This window comes from Rhincodon typus, chromosome 1, assembly GCF_021869965.1.
Source record: "Rhincodon typus isolate 14 chromosome 1, sRhiTyp1.1, whole genome shotgun sequence".
NCBI classification, from domain to species: Eukaryota; Metazoa; Chordata; class Chondrichthyes; order Orectolobiformes; family Rhincodontidae; genus Rhincodon; species Rhincodon typus.
This window is the reverse complement of record NC_063332.1, coordinates 63,045,389-63,063,672: the sequence shown is the minus strand read 5'-3', so window position 1 is coordinate 63,063,672 and position 18,284 is coordinate 63,045,389. Positions and strand designations below refer to the sequence as shown.

At 41.0% G+C, this 18,284-nt stretch overlaps 1 protein-coding gene across 5 annotated transcripts in view; it reads left to right on the top strand.

Annotated features, from left to right (window-relative positions):
* LOC109920608 (cAMP-specific 3',5'-cyclic phosphodiesterase 4D-like) overlaps positions 1-18,284 on the top strand; it is a 997,263-nt gene that overhangs the window by 811,995 nt on the left and 166,984 nt on the right. The window contains exon 1 of one of the 5 annotated variants that reach the window (XM_048595720.1): positions 15,425-15,742. The exons of 3 other annotated variants lie outside the window; for them this stretch is intronic. In XM_048595720.1, the coding sequence (XP_048451677.1) occupies positions 15,693-15,742 (50 nt within the window). In that variant the 5' untranslated portion in view covers positions 15,425-15,692. Of the gene's footprint in view, positions 1-15,424; positions 15,743-16,951; positions 17,095-18,284 lie in introns of those variants that run through there. One more of the 5 variants, XM_048595713.1, reaches the window with a different exon arrangement.

Below are 18,284 nucleotides of genomic sequence, written 5' to 3'. Positions count from 1 at the left end.
GTCCTGGGTGGTGTCGAGCTTCTTGAGTGTTGTTAGAGGTGCCCCCAACCAGGTAAGTTGTGAGTATTCCATTGCATTCCTGACTTGTGTCTTGTAGATAATGGACAGACTTTGGAGAATCAGGAGGTGAGTTACTTATCACAGTATTCCTGGTCTCTGACCTGCTCTTGTAGCCATTATGTTCATGTGGTGAGTCCTGTACAGTTTCTGGTCAATGGTAACTCATGGGATGTAAGTAGTGAGCAATTCAGTGATGCCAATGCCATTGAATATCAAGGTCAATGGTTAGATTCTCTCTTGTTGGAGATGGTCACTGCCTGACATTTGAGTGGTGCGAATATCACTTTCACTTGTCAACCCAAACCTGAATGTTGTCCAGGTATCGCTGCATTTGTTTCAGAATCTGAGGACTTGTCAATGGTCTGAACTTTGTCAATCATTGATGAATATCTCCACTTTATGATGGAGGAATGGTCATTAACCAAGCATCTGAAGATGGTTGGTCCAAAGACACAACCCTGAGGAACTCCTGAAGACATGTCCAGAAGTTGAGATAACTGACTCCAATAACCACAATCATCTTCTATGACGCCACCTAATGGATTCCAACCTGTTTCCCATTAACCCTAGATTTCTCCTTGATGCAAGACTTGGTCAAATGCAGACTCGATGTCAAGGCAATCACTCTCATCAATATTTTTCCACTGTTTCCTCAAAAGGACGAGTAATAAAATGGGTTTGAAGAATTGGTCTCAAGTTTGGGGATTGAAACCAAGGTTCTCTTGTACCAAATAGTTCATTAGAGTGTATATACTCTTTGCCTTATACCCACTGAGCTATCCTTCATTAATTTCTGAAATACTTTTCACAATATTAGAAAACTGTAGAAGATATATCCTTAAGTTCTTCTCAAACGCTTTTTAAGTAAATTCGATAGGCTTCCTAATTCTATCTAATTCACTTTTCATTAGAGACTATAAAAGAAGGAAATGAATAATTTAGACGTTACTCCAGGTGAAGTGTTTTTAAGTACACTTCAGTTCTCCAGGATAAACATAACATTAGTTTAATCTGTCACTCATAGCTGTTTATTGGATCATATCTTCAACCTAGATCCCCGTACACACTCCATATCTGATTGTAGCTAATATTTGCATACAAACGTAATATTTAATGTAATTCTGAAGATTTGTGTCATAAATGTACATAGTATAGTGTGGATACAGAACAGCAGCCTGAATACCTCAAGTATTCTGACAGTAGGGTGTGCTACAATTAGAGTCAATGTTCAAGGATCAGGAGGAGGAAATATCTTCACCCCCATCTAGACTTGCCTGCTGGAAAATTCATGGATCTGGTTCAATTGTCAGACAGGCCATAAAAACCAAAAGAACTGTGGATGCTGTAAATTAGAGACAAAAGTAGAGATTGCTGGAAAAGCTCAGCAGGTCTGGCAGCATCTGTGGAGAGAAATCAGAGTTAACATAATGGGTCGAGTGACCCTCCTTCAGAACACACTGTCCTGTTCTGAGGAAGGGTCATTTGACCTGAAACGTTAACTCTGATTTCTCTCCATAGATGCTGCCAGACCTGCTGAGTATTTCTTGCAATTTCTGTTTTTGTGTCAGACCATCCGTGATTGAAGCATCTGTCATAGCTATCTCTTACACATGACGCTGAACTTTACAGGGAATCCATGATCCATACCCATCCTCTCCTCCCCGCCTAAAACCATCTACCCATGATACCCAATCACAGTTCCTGCAGCAATGTAGCAGTGGGATCAACTTTAATTGCCTTCAAGCAGGAATTTCACTTCCATACAAGGGTAGGCCCTGCTTTAGAGAGTTTCCAGCCAATCAGAAGGCAGGTTTGAGGCTGAGGGGAATGTTAAAGTGAGGGGTTGACCTGTTTGGGTGTATGGCACCCTCCAGTAGTTCCCTTGCCCTTACCCAACAGCAGCTGAGACTGTCAGATTCTCCCACACACCATGGGTAAAACACTAGTGCAGTTCAGATGAGGCCCTTAAATTGGCCACTTAGCTGCCTCATTAGCCCAAGGCTTGGGGGTGACTTGACCGCACTTCTGCTCCCTACAAATTTTCACAGGTCTAAATCTATCAGTTGCTCTCGTCAACAGTCTGGTTGCCTCCATGTTGCCCCACTGTCCTGTATCATCTGACACAAGAACAAAATTCACCAGTTGTAACAATGAATATCCCTTATAGCTCTGAAGCACTTGAGCTCCTTTAGTCACTCCAGTTTACAGTTGGGCTGGTAGTGTTGTTCCAGTTCATAAAATGCTTTATTACAAAGTAGATAAAAATATGCAAAGAGGCAAGTCATAATACAACTTGTGTCATTTGAGATTTCATACTGTTAAATAAAAAAATGAAGAACCCATTCCACTAGCCGATGTAGAGATTTTTAGCAAAAGTGAACATAGGCCCCTTAGAAAATGAGGTTGGGAAAATAATAATGGGGAACCATAAAATAACAGAGGAGTTGAACAAAGACTTTGCATCATTCTTCACAGTAGGAGGCACTAATAGCATTCTGAAATTACTAAATATTCAAGGGGCTAAACCGGGAGAGGAAATAAATGCTATCACTAAAAAAAAGTTACTAGGGAAATTAATGGAGCTAGTCTGCTGGACCTGTGGGATGCATTTTAGGATATTAGATTGAGTAGCTACAGAGATAGTGGATTCCCTGCTCGTAATCCTCCAGGAATCTTTAAATTCTGGAAATGTCTCAGAAGGTTGGAAAACTGTCAATATAGCAACTTCGATTAAAAAGGGAAGGAGGCAAACAAACAGGTAATTATAGGCTGTTGTGTCTATTAATGGGAAAATGATTGAGTCTATTTCTAAAGGATGTAACAGCACAGCATTTAGAAGTCCAAATTACGATCAAGAATATCTTCATGAAAGGCGTATTGGGCCAGATAAATTTGCTAGAATTCATTGATGAGGTAACACGCAGGATAGATAAAGTGGAAGCAATGGATGTAATATATTTGGATTTCCAGAAGGCATTTCTAAAGGTACTGCACGTTAGGCAACTTAGTAAGGTAAGAGCCAGTGGCATTGGAGGTAACATATTAAGCAGGATAGAGGATTGGATAACTAATAGAGAACAAAAAGTTGGGATAAAGGGGGCATTTTCAGAATAGCGAACTGTAACTTTGCAGATGAGACAAGAGCCGGTGGGAAGGCAATGATGAGGATGACACAAAAATATCTGCAGATAGATTAAGTGAGTGGGCAACAACTTAGTAGGTGGAATATACGGTAATGTGAGGAAATGTGAGATTATACAACTTAGCACGAAGAATAGAGGAGCTGAATATTATTTAACTGGAGAAAGACCACAGAAAGGTATGGAACAAAGGGATTTGGGAATGTTCATCCATTAATCACAAAATGCTAGCATCTGGGTTCAGCAGGGACTAGAGAAGGCAAATGGAATGTTGGCTATATTTCAACGAAATAAAGTGTAAAAGTGAGAAGGTTTTGCTAAAACTGTACAAGGCATTAATCAGACCATAGCCAGAATACTGTGAACAGTTTTGATCCTTTTATCTAAGGAAAGATATACAGGCATCAGAGAATCCTCACTTGGCTGATACTAGGTATGGAGGGGCTGTCGTTTGAGGAGAGGCTGAGTAGATTGAGCTACGACTCATTGGACTTTAGAAGAATAAGAGATGGCCTTTTTGAGACGTACAAGATTCTTAGGGGACTTGAAGAGGGAATTTGTTCTCTCAGAAGGGGAGTGAATCTTTGAAATTCTTTACCACAGAAGAATGTAGAGGCTAGGTATTAAGTATATTCAAGGCTGAGATAGATTTTTAAACTGTAAGAGATTCAAGGGTTATTGGGAAAAGGTAGGAAAATGGAATTGAGGATTATCAGACCAGCCATGAAAGGTAGAGAGGACTTGATGGACTGAATGACCAACCTCTACTCCTACATCTTATTGTTTTAAGGTCTAACATCACATTAAAAGAGAGCTTGCCTTTCTATTTCTGCTTGAGCATACAGATGAGAGGCTGTTTCTCTGTTTCATGGCTGACTCTTGTTGCCTGTTTAGCTTCTTTGAAAATCTCTGAATCATGATCAAAAACAATCGTCAACATCAAAGTGATCGAGGTTTTCTGGACATTGCAAAAAAAAAATCTGTTGTTTGATTACTTTACAAAATAACAGCTCATACTGCATTGAAAGCTTTTCTCAAAAGGCACAACCTGTCTGAAGCAGCTAAACAATTTCATCAAGTTTTTGCTTAAAATGCATTTTTGCGTGTAAACTGGTACTGAATCCCGGAATATGACATGGTACAATGTTTGTACTATCAGCTTTTCCTTCTGTAAAAAGTGATTGGTACCTCTAGTGTTGTACGTACACTTGTTCATGAATGTGTGACTGACGTTCAATTGTTAACAACTTTTTTATTGGAAAAAAAATTATCAATCTGTATTTTCATGTCAAGGCAGGATTTCAATGTTCTATAGGAATTACTTTCCTCCTACTACATTTTTTTGAAGTGAAACTCCACAAACTTAAGAATTTATATCTTTATCAGCAGTATTGAGCAACAAATTTGAATTTTTGGTTTACTATTCTTTATCTGTAATTCGTTCCTCTATTTTTCATTTCTAAACACTGACCTCTGGTGTGGATCAGCTGGTATTAAAGTTGTTTGGTTGCATATTGTTGTCTGTGACTAAAGGAATTAAAACAAGGAAAGATTTGAATTTATACAATATCTTAAAACATATGAGTACCACATCTCCCAGAAATACTTTAAAATACAGTGATAGCTAGATGGAAGATAGAGACCATTATACTGAATTATCAGTTGCCAGCTGATGAGGTCCATAAATGCGTTTGGAAAAATGAAATTTTCTCATTGCAACAGAGAAAGTGGATTAAAATGAGCCACGCGTGTTCGGAGACTTTGCATAACTTAACAAAAGTTCTTTAATACCAATATATAACCCTTCTATTGTTTCTCCTCACTTAAACTCCCCATTCACAAAAGAAATGACAGTATCAAGAGTTTGCACTACTAATTTCTGGGAAGGAAACAGCATGAACTGACTTACTTGTGGATTTTAAATCAGAGCTGAGCGATGAAAACTCACTGATTCTAGTGGAATAATCAGAATGCAAAATGCCAGAGTGAATTTACTATTTTCTTCCCCCTGAAATCTTTATTCACCCGATCAATTTCCCTTTACTCACCCGATCAATTTCCCTTTACTCACCCGATCAATTTCCCTTTCTTCACCCGATCAATTTCCCTTTCTCAGGCCTCTTTTGACCTGTTGCACTTCCCTTTATTCTGACTAGGTTGGGATTGTTTTCGATGGAGCTCAGACGAATGAGGGGGGATCTCATAGAGACATATAAAATTCTAACAGGACTGGACAGGGTTGATGCAGGGAGGATGTTCCCGATGGTGGGTGTGTCCAGAACCATGGGTCACAGTATGAGGATTCGGGGTAGACCATTTAGGAGAGAGATGAGGAGACATTTCTTCACCCAAAGTGTGGTGAGCCTGTGGAATTCATTACCACAGGAAGCAGTTGATTCCAAACCATTGAATTTATTCAAGAGGTGACTCGACATAGCACTTGGGGCCAGTGGGATCAAAGGTTATGGGGAGAAAGCAGGATTAGGCTATTGAGTCGGACGATCAACCATGATCATGATGAATGGCAGAGCAGGCTCAAAGGGCCGAATAGCCTCATCTTGCTCCTATCTTTTATGTTTCTATGTCCCAGCCGACTTACCTTTGTTCACTCAATCTACTTCTCTTTCTCCACCCAACCGATTTTCCTTTATTTACCCAGTTGATTTCCCTATTTTCACCCACTCTGTTTCCCATTATTTCCAATTAATTTCTCAATGTTATTTTGTTCTCTGCTTGATATCACCTGTTGAATTTCCCTTTATCCTCCCAATCACTTTGCTTCTATTCACTTGATCTATTTCCTTTCATTCACCTGAGTCTGTTCACTCCCAATAGATTTCCTTATTTTTACCCATTCCACTTCTTTTTATACACCCACTCTATTTCCCAATGTTAGTTTGTTCTGTGCTCAATATCCCGTTATCCACCCGATTGATTTACCTTCATCACTGCTCAATTTTCCTTTATTCAACAGCTTGATTTCCCTTTATTCACCCACTTGAATTCCATTTATTTACCACTTGATTTCCATATATTCACTGCTCTATTGATTTTATTCACCTGATTGATTTCACGTTATTCATCCAAACAATTTCAATTTATTGTCTAATTAAAAACCAAAAGAACTGCAGATGCTGTAAATCAGGAACAAAAACAGAAGTTGCTGGAAATGCTCAGCAGGTCTGGCAGCATCTGTGAAGAGAAAAAAATCAGAGTTTATGTTTCAAGTCCATTCTGAGGAAGGGTCACCAGACCCGAAATGTTAACTCTGACTTCTTTTGACAGATGCTGCCAGACCTGCTGAGTATTTCCAGCAATTTCTGTTTTTGTTCATTTTATTCTATGTTTGCTATCCCGCTAACCTCTCAATTGATTTACCTGTATTCACTGATGGATTTTCCTTTCTTCAACAAGTTGATTTCCCTGTCTTCTCTTGCTGGATTCCTTTTACTCACCTGCCCAATTTTCCTTCATTCACCCACTTGAGATACCTTTATTCACATGCTCAAATTCCATGTTATTTACCATGTGATAACCCTTTACTCAACCCTTCGATGTACTGTTATTCTCCTGACTTGCTTCCCTTTATTCACCTGCTCTACTTCCATTTGCTCACCTGATGAATTTCCCTTTATTCATTCACTTGATTTCCCTTTATTCTCCTGATTTGGTTCCTTTTACTAACACAATCAATTTCACGTCATTCATTGCCCAATTTCCCTTTATTCACCCAATCGAATTCTGTTTTGTCACTCTTGATTTCCCTTTATTTTCCCACTCAGTTTCTTTTTATTCACCACTTGGTATCCTTCTATTCACCTTCTCAGTTTCCCTCTATTCACCCACTTGATTCCCCTTTATCCACCTGATCAATATCTCTTAATGCATCAGCTCTATTTCCCTTTATTCACCAATTGATTTCTCTGTATTAACCCACTCAATTTCACATTATTAACCTGAGCAATTTCCTTTTATTCACCCATTAGATTTCCTTCTTTTCGCCTGTTAGATGTCCCTTTATTCACCCCAACAATTTCATTTCATTCTCTACTCGATATCCTATTATCCACCCAATTGATTTACCTTTATTTGCTGCTTGATATGATTTTTTTCATCAACTCGATTTCCCTTTATTGACATGTTCTATTTCCTTTTACTCACCTGCTCAATTTCCCTTTATTCACTTGTTCAATGTCCCTTAATTCTCGATTTGGGCCCCCTTTATTCACCTGCTCCATTTCCATTTATTGACCCAATGAATTTTCCTTTATTCATTTATCTGATTTTCCTTTATTTACCTGATCAAATTGCATTTTGTTCACTCTTGATTTCCCTTTTTTCTCCCATTGAGTTTCTCTTTATTCTCTTGCTCAATATCCCTTTAATGACCCGCTCGATTTCTATTTATTTACCACTCAATTTCATTTTATTCATCTAAATGATTTCCCTATATTTGCCGGCTTGATTTCACATTATTCACCTGAATGATTTTCTTCTATTCACCTAATCGATTTTCATTTATGCTCTCACTCCATTTCCGTATGTTTACTCAATCTATTTCATGTTATTCTCCACTCGATTTCCCTGTTGTGTTTTATGCTTCACTTTATATCCTGTTGTCCACCCGATTAATTTACCTTTAATCACTGCTGGATTTTCCTTGATTCAATGACCCGATTTCCTGTTATCTTCCCAATTAATTTACCATTACGTACTGCTCGACTTTACTTTAATCAACAATTTGATTTCCCTTTATTCACCCCATAAATTTCATGTTATTCACCTGATCGAATTCCCCTCATTCACTCGGTACCCTTTTATTCACTCTCTCAGTTTCATTTTATTCACCTGACTCATTTCCCTTTATCCACCACTGGATATATCTGTATTTTCCCGATCAATTTCATGTCATTCATCCAATCAATTTTCTTCTGCCTCTCGATTTCCCTACATTCACCCACTTTATTTCCTTTTATTAACCTGCTTCATTTCCCATTATTTTCTGCTCAATTTCCCGTTATTTGACTTCCTGTAATCCTCCCAATTGATTTTCCTTTACTCACCTCTAGATTTTCTTTTATTCAACAACTCAATTTCCCTTTCGCATGCTCAATTTCCTTTATTCAACCACTCAATTTCTCTTTATTTTCCTGTACACTTTCCCTTTATTCACCCACTCGATATACCTTTATTTACTCATCGATTTCTCTTTACTCACTGCTCAATATCCCCTTATTCACTCAATCAATTTCACATTATTCACCTCCTTGATTTCCTTTTATTCACCTGCTGGATATATCTTTATTCTCTTGATTGATTTCCCTTTATTCACCGACTGGATTTCTCTTGATTCAGCCGATCCGATTAATTTACCTTTTGTTTCCACTTGTTTTCCCCATCATTCACCCAATGGTTTTTCTTTATTCACCTTGTTGATTTCCTTTTATTCACTCATTCCATTTCCCTTTGTTCACCCAATTGATATTGTTCATTCTCCCACTCAATCTCCTTTTATTCACCCACTCCATTTGACTCCTTGATCTCCCTTTATTCACTCACTTGAATCCCAATTATTTACCACTCGATTTTTCTTTATTCACTGCTCAATTGCTTTTTATTCTTCCACTTGATTTCCTTTTATTCACTCACTTCAGTTCCATTCATTTACCTCTCAATTTCCCATTATTCACATGATCAAACTCCCTTCGCTCACCACTCGACACCTATATTCACCCATTCAGTTTCACATTATTCACCTGCTCGATTTCCTGTAATTCACCCACTGGATGTATGTGCATTCGCCCAATCGATTTTCCTTTATTAACCCACTTAATCTTCCTTTATTCACTGCTCATTTTTACAGTGTTCACCCTTCAATTACCTTCATTCACTTGATTGATTTTCCCATATTCACTGCACGATTTCCTTTCATTCACCCACTCCACTTCCCTGTATTCACTGCTTGATCTCCCTATATTCACTGCACAATGTCCTATTGTTCACCATTCAATTTCCCTTTATTCACCACTTCGTTTCCCTTTATTTGATTTCCTTTTACTCAACACTCAGTTTCACTTTTTTTACACCTCTCGATTTCCCTTTATTCACCACTCAAGTTCCCTTTTCTCCCATTCAATTTCCTTTCATTCATCCACTCAATTTCACTTCATTAACTCAATTTATTTCCTTTTATTCACCACCTTGTTTTCCCTTTCTTTCCTCAATTTCTCTCCATTTCTCTCCATTTACTCTCTTGAGTTATTCACCCGTTTAATTTCGCTTCATTCGTCTATTCAATTTGTCCTTACTCACCTGCAGAATTTGCTGTTAATCTCTTTCTCAAATTCATGATGCCCACACTTCTGATATTTCTTTATCCACCTGTTTGATTCCCCTTTGTTCATCTGTGAGATTTCCCCTACACAATTTATTCATGCCCATGATTTATTCATCTCATCAATTTCAATTTCACTTTCTTCACTGGCTTGATAAGACATGCTTGGCATCATGATGACATAGAAAAATTTCCATGATAACCTTAATGAATTGCTAAATTTGTTATGTAGTATAAATACCAAGTTTAGTTCTCAAAACATTTGGCGAAGTGCTAAAGAACAACTTTGAACTCCTATTGTTTCTGTGAGGAAAAGCAGGTTGATTATCTGTATAGTCAGAGTTTTCAAATAGTGTTAGTCTGTGTAGTTCAAACATTAGATAGTTGCAAAGATTGGGGTGTGAGGTAGGAAGCACACTATGGATAGAATCATATGGAGATGATCATGAAGTTGTATTTCTTTGGTACCATTTAAGATAGGAATTAAAGCAAGCACATCAGATTAGGTAAAATAGATCTTAGAACAATGAAGAGTAAGCTAGTTGAGACTGAAAGCAATTTGCACTTTCATGAATCAATTGGAAAATTACGAAGTCTTTGATGGAGTAGGTACTCAAAATTATTAGAGCGCTCCTCAATGGGTAGAGCATTCCCTCACATTCCTGTCCCAGGACTGCTTCTGTTTACTGTATACATCAGTGAATTGGATATAAGGTGACAGGGATTGGTGTTTAAATTTTCAGAAGATAGTTACATAGATAAGATGGAATGGACAAATGGTAGCTGGCAGATATCAATATATTAATGTGAGATGGTGTATTTTGTTTTTTTTACGTTAGAAATTGTCTTTCTGTTTACAACTGGGTGCTATGGACGAGTGGGGCTTCGGGTTGGTAACACATTAGAAGCAGCATCTCAAGTTTATAAAGTTGTTACAAAAGTAAGCTTATGGAAATACTGAACTGTATCAGGAGAGGAACATAAAGAATGTTGCTGGAAAAGCTCAGCAGGTCTGGCAGCATCTGTGAAGATAAAAACAGAGTTAACGTTTCGGGTCCGGTGACCCTTCCTCAGAACTGTATCAGGAGAGGTCTTTAGAGAGACTATAACTGAAATATTGTGCCATGATTTGGGCTGCTCACTATGAGGGAGGATGTTGAGGCAATTGAGGAAATGCTGTAGAGACTCACCAACTGTACCTGGTATGAGAAAATACAATTACAAAGAAGCGCTTGAATAATTGGGAGATGAAGGCATGATTTGGCAGAAGTGTTTGAAATGAATAAAGGAATTGGACAAAGTAGACCAAAAAAGGCTATTTCCCACGATCAGGATGACAAAGTAAAATAATTGCATGAGGAGATTTAGTCCAGAGGATACATGAAATAATTCCCACACAAAATTATTGTAAAGCTGTGGAACTAGTGATTGAAACAGAATAGTTTGGTCGTATCTGTGGTTCCCCAACTGGAGGACTGAATTCTCTGTGTTCACCAGAATGGGAAGTGATCTCATGGAGACATGTAGGATTCTTAAGGGGCTTGACTGGGTAAATGATGAGAGGATGTTTCCCCTCAAGAGAGTCCAGCACCAGAGGGCATAGTCTCAGACAAAGGGCTACCAATTTAAGACTGAGATGAGGAGAGATTCCTTCTCTCAGATGGTTGCGAGTCTTTGGAACTCCTTGCCACAGACAGCTATGGGGGCAGAGTCCCTCCCTGGAGCATAGGAGGCTGAGGGATGACCATATAAAATCAGGAGGGGCATAGATAAGGTGAATAGACAAAGGCTTTTCCTCAGGATAAGGGAGTCCAAAATGAGAGAGCATAGGTTTTCTGGAGCCAGAGGAGTGGGAGTGTTTTCATGGCTTCCCCAAATGACTGGGGAGCTTCAACTGATGAAGAAGCAAAATAAACCTGATTTCAAATAAACCTGTTGGACTATAACCTGGTGTCATGTGACTACTGACTTTGTCCAGCCCAGTCCAAAACCTGCATGTCCACAAAATGACTGGGAGCTTTGGCAAAACTGCTTTTTGCCTCTACTCACCACATTCCTCACTTCTTGAATTACCTGTGGGCCTTTGCACTGACTGAAATTTGTTAGGGTACTGATTGGTGCCTGCAGCTTCCTTAAATGTTGAGGTCAAATTTAGTTTGGTGCTCAGCCCCCTGTTCTGGTGTGTCATTTCTGTTTAAATCATAGAATCCCTATAATGTGGGAACAGGCCATTTGGCCCAACAAGTCTACAGCGCCCCTCTGAAGAGCATCCCACCCAGACCCATCCCTCCACCCGTTCCCATGTCTAATCCACCTAAATTACACACCCCTGGACACTGTGGGCAATTTAGCATGACCAATCCACCTAATCTGCACATCTTTGGACTGTGGGAGGAAACTGGAGCACCCAGACGAAACCCACGCAGACATGAGGAGAATGTGCAAACTCCACACAGACAGTCACCCGAGGGTGGAATCGAGCCCAGGTCCCTGGCGCTGTGAGGCAGCAGTGCTGACCACTGGGCCACCGTCCCACCACGGTACCTTGAAATTGTGTCAGATTTGGGGCACTGACTAAATCACCTCTAATTACTTTCTATCATTTGGGAGTCCAGAACAAGAAAGCACAAATTTAAAATCAGAATTGGATCACTTGGGGGAGTTAACTGCAATTGATATATTTTGTTAGATATCAAAGAAAGGAGATCAAAGGCAAATGGAGTTGAGGTACAATCCAAAGTTTTTCTAATCGGGAAAAAAAGAAGATAGCACCAACCAACTTTGAAATTTTCCAAAGTACTTTATAGATAATGAAGTGCTTTCATTTTGAAGTGAGATCACAGTTGTGTGTAGGAAAAAGCAGCCAGTTTGCACACAGCAAACCTCGGTAACAGTAATATGATAATCTGACCAGATAATCTGTTTCTGTCTTACTGGTTCAAGGATAAATGCGTGAGAATGTAGTTTAATAATGCAACCATTGTTTTCTTCAATTTGCCGATTTGTAGTTACATCTAAGCATCTTCTAAATCTCATTGAAATCAGTTGTGTGCCTAGCCTTGTGGACAGAAATTAATTTGGATGGTGGGTTTAATGATGTGAAAGATCAAGAAGAAGTGACATCATAGTGTCATACAGCATGGAAACAGACTCATCGGTCTAACTAATCCATATCAACCATGTTCCCAAACTGAACTAGTCCCACCTGCCTGTGTTTGGGCCATATCCCTCCAAATCTTTCCTATTCATTTACTTATCCAAATGTCTTTTGAACATTGTAACTGTACCTGCACCCACCACTTCCGCTGGCAGTTCATTCCACACACTAACCACTCTCTGTGTAAAAAAAGTTACTCCCTCATGACCTTTTTAAATCCTTCTCTTCTCACCTTAAAAATGTCTCCTAGTTTTGAACCCACCCACCCACCCTAGGAAAAAGTCCTTTCCTATTCTCCTTACCATTGCCCCTCATGATTTTTATAAACCTCCATAACGTCACCCCTCAACCTCCGATGCTTCAGTGAAAAAAGTCACAGTCGATCCAGCCTATTTTTATAACTCAAACACTCCATTCCCAGCAACATCCATGTAAATCTTTCCTGAACTATCTCCAGTTTACTAATATCCTTCTTACAACAGGACGACCAGAACTGGACACATTATTCCAGAAGAGGCCTCACCAATGTCCTGTAAAACTTCAACATGACTTCTTTACTCATATACTCAATGGTCTGAGCAATGATGGCAAACCTCCTAAATGCCTTCTTTACAACCCTGTCTGTCTGTGACACAAGTTTTGAAGAATTTTGTGCCTGAACCCCGAGGTCTCCCTGTTCTATAACACTACCCAAGGACCTACCATTAATTGTATAAGTCCTGTCCTTGTTTGTTTTGCCAAAATGAAATACCTTGCATTTACCCAAATTAAACTCCATCTGCCATTCCTCAGCCTGTTGACCCAATTGATCAAGGTCTCTTTGTAATCTTAGTTAATCTTCTTCATTGTCCACTACACTACCAATTTTGGTGTCATCCGCAAACGTACTAACCATACCTCTTATGTTCTCATCTGAACCATTTATATAAATGATAAACAAAAGTGGGTCCAGCACTGATCCCTGTGGAACATCACTAGTCACAGGCCTCCTGTCCAAAAACAACCCTCCACCATCATAAATAACAGTGTGGAGCTGAAGGAACACAGCAGGCCAAGCAGCATCAGAGGAGCAGGAAAGTTGACGTTTCGGATCAGGACCCTATAACCCCTCCACCATCATTCTCTATCTCCTACTGTAAAGCCAATTTTGCATCCAACTGGCAAGCTCACCCTGAATCCATGATCTAACTTTACTAATTAGTCTACCATGCAGAACCTTATCAAAGGCTTTACTAAAGTAAAAGTAAACAATGTCTATTGCTCTACCCTCATCAATTTTTTTGGTTACTTCCTCAAAAAAACTTTATCACGTTTCTGAGACATGACATCCCTCCCACAAAACCATGCTGACTATCCATAATCAGTCCTTGCCTGTCCAACTGCATGTAAATTTCATGTTTTTTTCATTTCATTAATTTGTGGGATGTGGGCGTCTGCTGACTGGCCAGCATTTATTGTCCAGCCCTAGTTGACCTTGAGTAGGTGATGGTGAGCTGCCTTCTTGAACCACTGTAGTCCACCTGCTGTGGGTTGACCCACAAGGCTATTAGGGAGGGAATTCCAGGATTTTGACCCAACAACAGTGAAGGAACAGCGATATATTTCCTGGTTATAACGGTGAGTGGCTTGGAAGTGGTAGTGTTCCCATGTATCTGCTGTCGTCGTCCTTCTCGATGGAAGTTGCTCTCTGATGATCTTTAGTGAATTTCTGCAGTGCATCTTGTAGATAGTGCACGCTTCTGCTACTGAGCGTCGGTGATGGAGGGAGTGGATATTTGTGGATGTGGTGCCAATCAAGCGGGCTACTTGATTGCACGATGTTTGTGGTTGATGATAGATCTTGCAGGCACCTAAAGCTCAGTTACTTTCCTAATTATGGATGAGTCTGGATGCCGGTGGAAAAGATACCTCAAGTTCAGAGTTCTGAAAATATTCATGTCTTAATTCTACTTGCTTTTCTCTTGTTACTTAATTTTCACTTTGTTCTTTCTGGTAAAAAGCAAAGTGTAGACTAGCAGTGCTGCATGAATGCAAATACTTCTACATTTCTTTTGCAGCATTTGACAGTTTTCTCTCCTCTGTGCATTTCCATATGCCTGTTTTTCTCCCCATTTCACATAATAGTATGAACATGAGAAAACAAAAGGGCTGAAAGACTGACACCAGGCAAATGGAATGAGAGACTCTTCTGAAGAAGGGTTCCGACCCGAAACGTCAGCTTTCTTGCTTCGCCGATGCTGCCCGACCTGCTGTGTTTCTCCAGCTCCACACTGCGTTATCTCTGACTCCAGCATCTGTAGTTCCTGCTAGCTAAATGGAACGAGAGGACACTTTGTGGAGTCGAACAACTAACACACATTAGTTGTGCTGCACGATCTGTTTATGTGCAGTATATTCAATGTATAAAGTGAAATATGTTTTGAAGGTTAAATTAACAAAACGTGCAGTTGTGATGTCAGCTCTTTTTCGGAAAAAAGCCTAGTTTTTAAACAATTATGTAGATTCTTATATTCAGTGCAACAGTGGAGTTTGTCCCATTCATCAAACGTGACCCCATAAAGCAGCGAGCGACCTTAATTTAAGACTTTTGTTGCTCGTGTCATTTTCATTCTAGACTAATTAGTTAAGTTAGATCACGGAGAAAAACAGGCATATGGAAATGCTCAGAAGAGAGAAAACTGTCAAATCCTGCAAAAGAAATGTAGAAGTATTTGCATTCATGCAGCACTGCTAGTCTACACTTTGCTTTTTACCAGAAACAACAGTGAAAATTAAGTAACAAGAGAAAAGCGAGTAGAATTAAGACATGGATATTTTGCTGAACTCTGGTTCATGTCAGCGTGAGAAACCGGACTGTTAAAATGCTGCGCCTACCGCAGGCGGAAATATCGGGGCCATGGCGTTGGGCTGACGATAGGAACCAGTGTCTCAAGCTGAGGTGAAGTCTGGCGGCGCAGGGCGACTCCACGTGGACTGAGCTCTATCGGTTGTGGCCGTAGGGATGGCTACCGGGTGGCTGCAGGCCGGATCCACGTCCCGGGAAAAGAAGAGGTGGGACGCCAGGGTTATATATGCAGCGAGTTTGGGATAAACTTGAAGGAGTTTAGAAAACTCACGTCGTTGGTGATTGAGCTGCAGAGCAAAAGTACTCCAACACAAGGGAAGGCAACAAGTGACCACTGCGGTCCTGTGTGAGAGTGGGCCTGGCTGGGTGAGGGATTTATCCCCAGGGCTGTCCCGGGACCACTGGCAATGCAGGTTCTCGCTCTCTCTCTCTCACTGAAGGCCTGGCTGCTGTTAGGGGACAGGCTGCGGGGGGAGGGAAAACTGCTGCTGCTGCCCTGAGCAGCACCCCGTCCCTCTCTACCCCAGTTTAAATGGGGGTGGGGAAGAAATGGGTTGGAAGCTGAGGGGGAGGCATAGCACATTGCCTCAGGGCAGCTGCATAGCCTTCCCTAGCCAGCCCCCACCGAGGGAGGAGGGTGTGATCCGCCTTGCTCGGGGACCCCCACCTTACACCACGCCACCCAACACCCTATCCTACCCAACACCCTCTATCCGCCCGCCGGTGGGAAGGGAGGAGTTCCGGGGACATGTGCGGCCCTACCGCCCCTGGGGGAGAGACAGGCTTGGCTTCTCTGTGTGTATGTGTGTGTGTGTATGTCTGTCTGTCTCTGTGTGTATGTGTGTGTGTGTGTGTATGTCTGTCTGTCTCTGTGTGTATGTGTGTGTGTGTGTATGTCTGTCTGTCTCTGTGTGTATGTGTGTGTGTGTGTATGTCTGTCTGTCTCTGTGTGTATGTGTGTGTGTGTGTATGTCTGTCTGTCTCTGTGTGTATGTCTGTCTGTGTGTGTGTATGTCTGTCTGTGTGTGTGTATGTCTGTCTGTCTGTGTATGTCTGTCTGTCTCTGTGTCTGTGTGTGTGTGTGTGTCTGTCTGTCTCTCTCTGTCTCTGTGTGTGTGTGTGTGTCTGTCTGTCTCTCTCTGTCTCTGTGTGTGTGTGTGTGTGTCTGTCTGTCTCTCTCTGTCTCTTTGTGCCTCTGTATGTGTTGTGTGTGTGTATGTGTATGTACCCGGGAAAGCCGCTGTCCCAGGGCGGGCGGTCCGGGCTCAGAGAGAGCAGGACAACTGGCCGTGCCAGGGGCAGGAGGTGTCACTTCCGAACAGTTGATGCTTGAGTAATTCGGTGAAGAAAGAGCTCAGAGGAAAGGAGGGGGGCGGTGGGGGAGGGAGAGAGGGAGGTTACTGCCGTCTGCCCCACACCGTATTCGGGAAGAGGAAATCCGATCTAGAGGAAGAGTTGTGATCGAGTCTGGCGATCCCGAACGGATCACCATGAGCCATATCGTCATGAAACCGCGGTCGAGATCCACCAGCTCCTTAAGGACCCCTGAGTGCCCCGGGTAAACTCTCTGTTTTCCTCTAGCGCCGGGCTTATCCACCTCCCAGCTGCTTGACCGTCTTTCGGCTGCTTTGAAAAGCGGTTCCTCTCTGTGTGTGTGTGTGTGTGTGTGTGTGTGTGAGAGGGGGTGATGTGGGGGAACGTGTGCGGGTATCTCCACTGAATCCTCGCCACTGCTTGCACCCGCATGTATTTTCTGGAGAAGTTTATAAACCTCTCGTTGCTGTAACCCCCTAGGCGCACAGCATCTTTCCAGAACAGAGCAAATCTCAGTTCACCCAGCCACTGGGAAGGACATTCGTGTCAAATGTTGATTTTAGACTTAGTTGTGCTTCGCATGTTCCTCGTCCATCCAGTGCCCAGTCCTGCTGTTGTCTGAAGCTCTATTTGGGTCTGCTTGCCTTTCTGATTATAAGCTTGTCAATGAGAATTTTTAAAATATTGCAAAGTTGGAAATGTTCCTCGTGTTCTGTTGAAAGCGAGCCCCAATAAAGATCATTGCAGGGGAGATCATATTTTTAGAAGATTTTCAGTTTGGTTCATGCATAATGTTTGATGCTTTGATCATCCTGTTTGCTAACCTGGCAATATTTCAGTCATCATTCATTCTCCAGCTGATGAGGTCACCACTTGACATATGTCGTTGTTCTTTTTGAAATAGAGTTGGAGTTTTTTTTTTAAATGTAGGAGTGTCCCATCCAAGCAGAACATTTCTAGAAATTCTGGAAGTATTGTCATGATAGTGACGCCTTGCTATATTGCTATTTTCATGCACTGTATGTTGTACACCATGGCACTAGCACAGTCATCGTTACCAGTTGAAACAACTGGCGCATATTTCAGGCCTGCCGAGGCTAATTTGAAAACAAAATAGGCTTTTAACAGCACCAAACATCAGTTTTATTTTTGCATAGGAATACGTATTTTCAGTGATAATACTGATGAAATATGATGTGAAATACAAGTCTGAAAAGTCTTGCAGCCATCCTCAGTCAGAAGAGGTCCATCTTGACCTCCTGAGTTCGTCCAGTATCACAGATACCAGTATTCAGTTCTCTCCACATGATTAAAAAAATCACTGAAGGCACTGGTTACAACAATGCCTTTGAACCCTGACAGCATCTTGCTATTGTACTAAAGGTCTGTGCCTCAAAACTATCTGCACCCGAGCCAAGCTATTCCAACATAGCC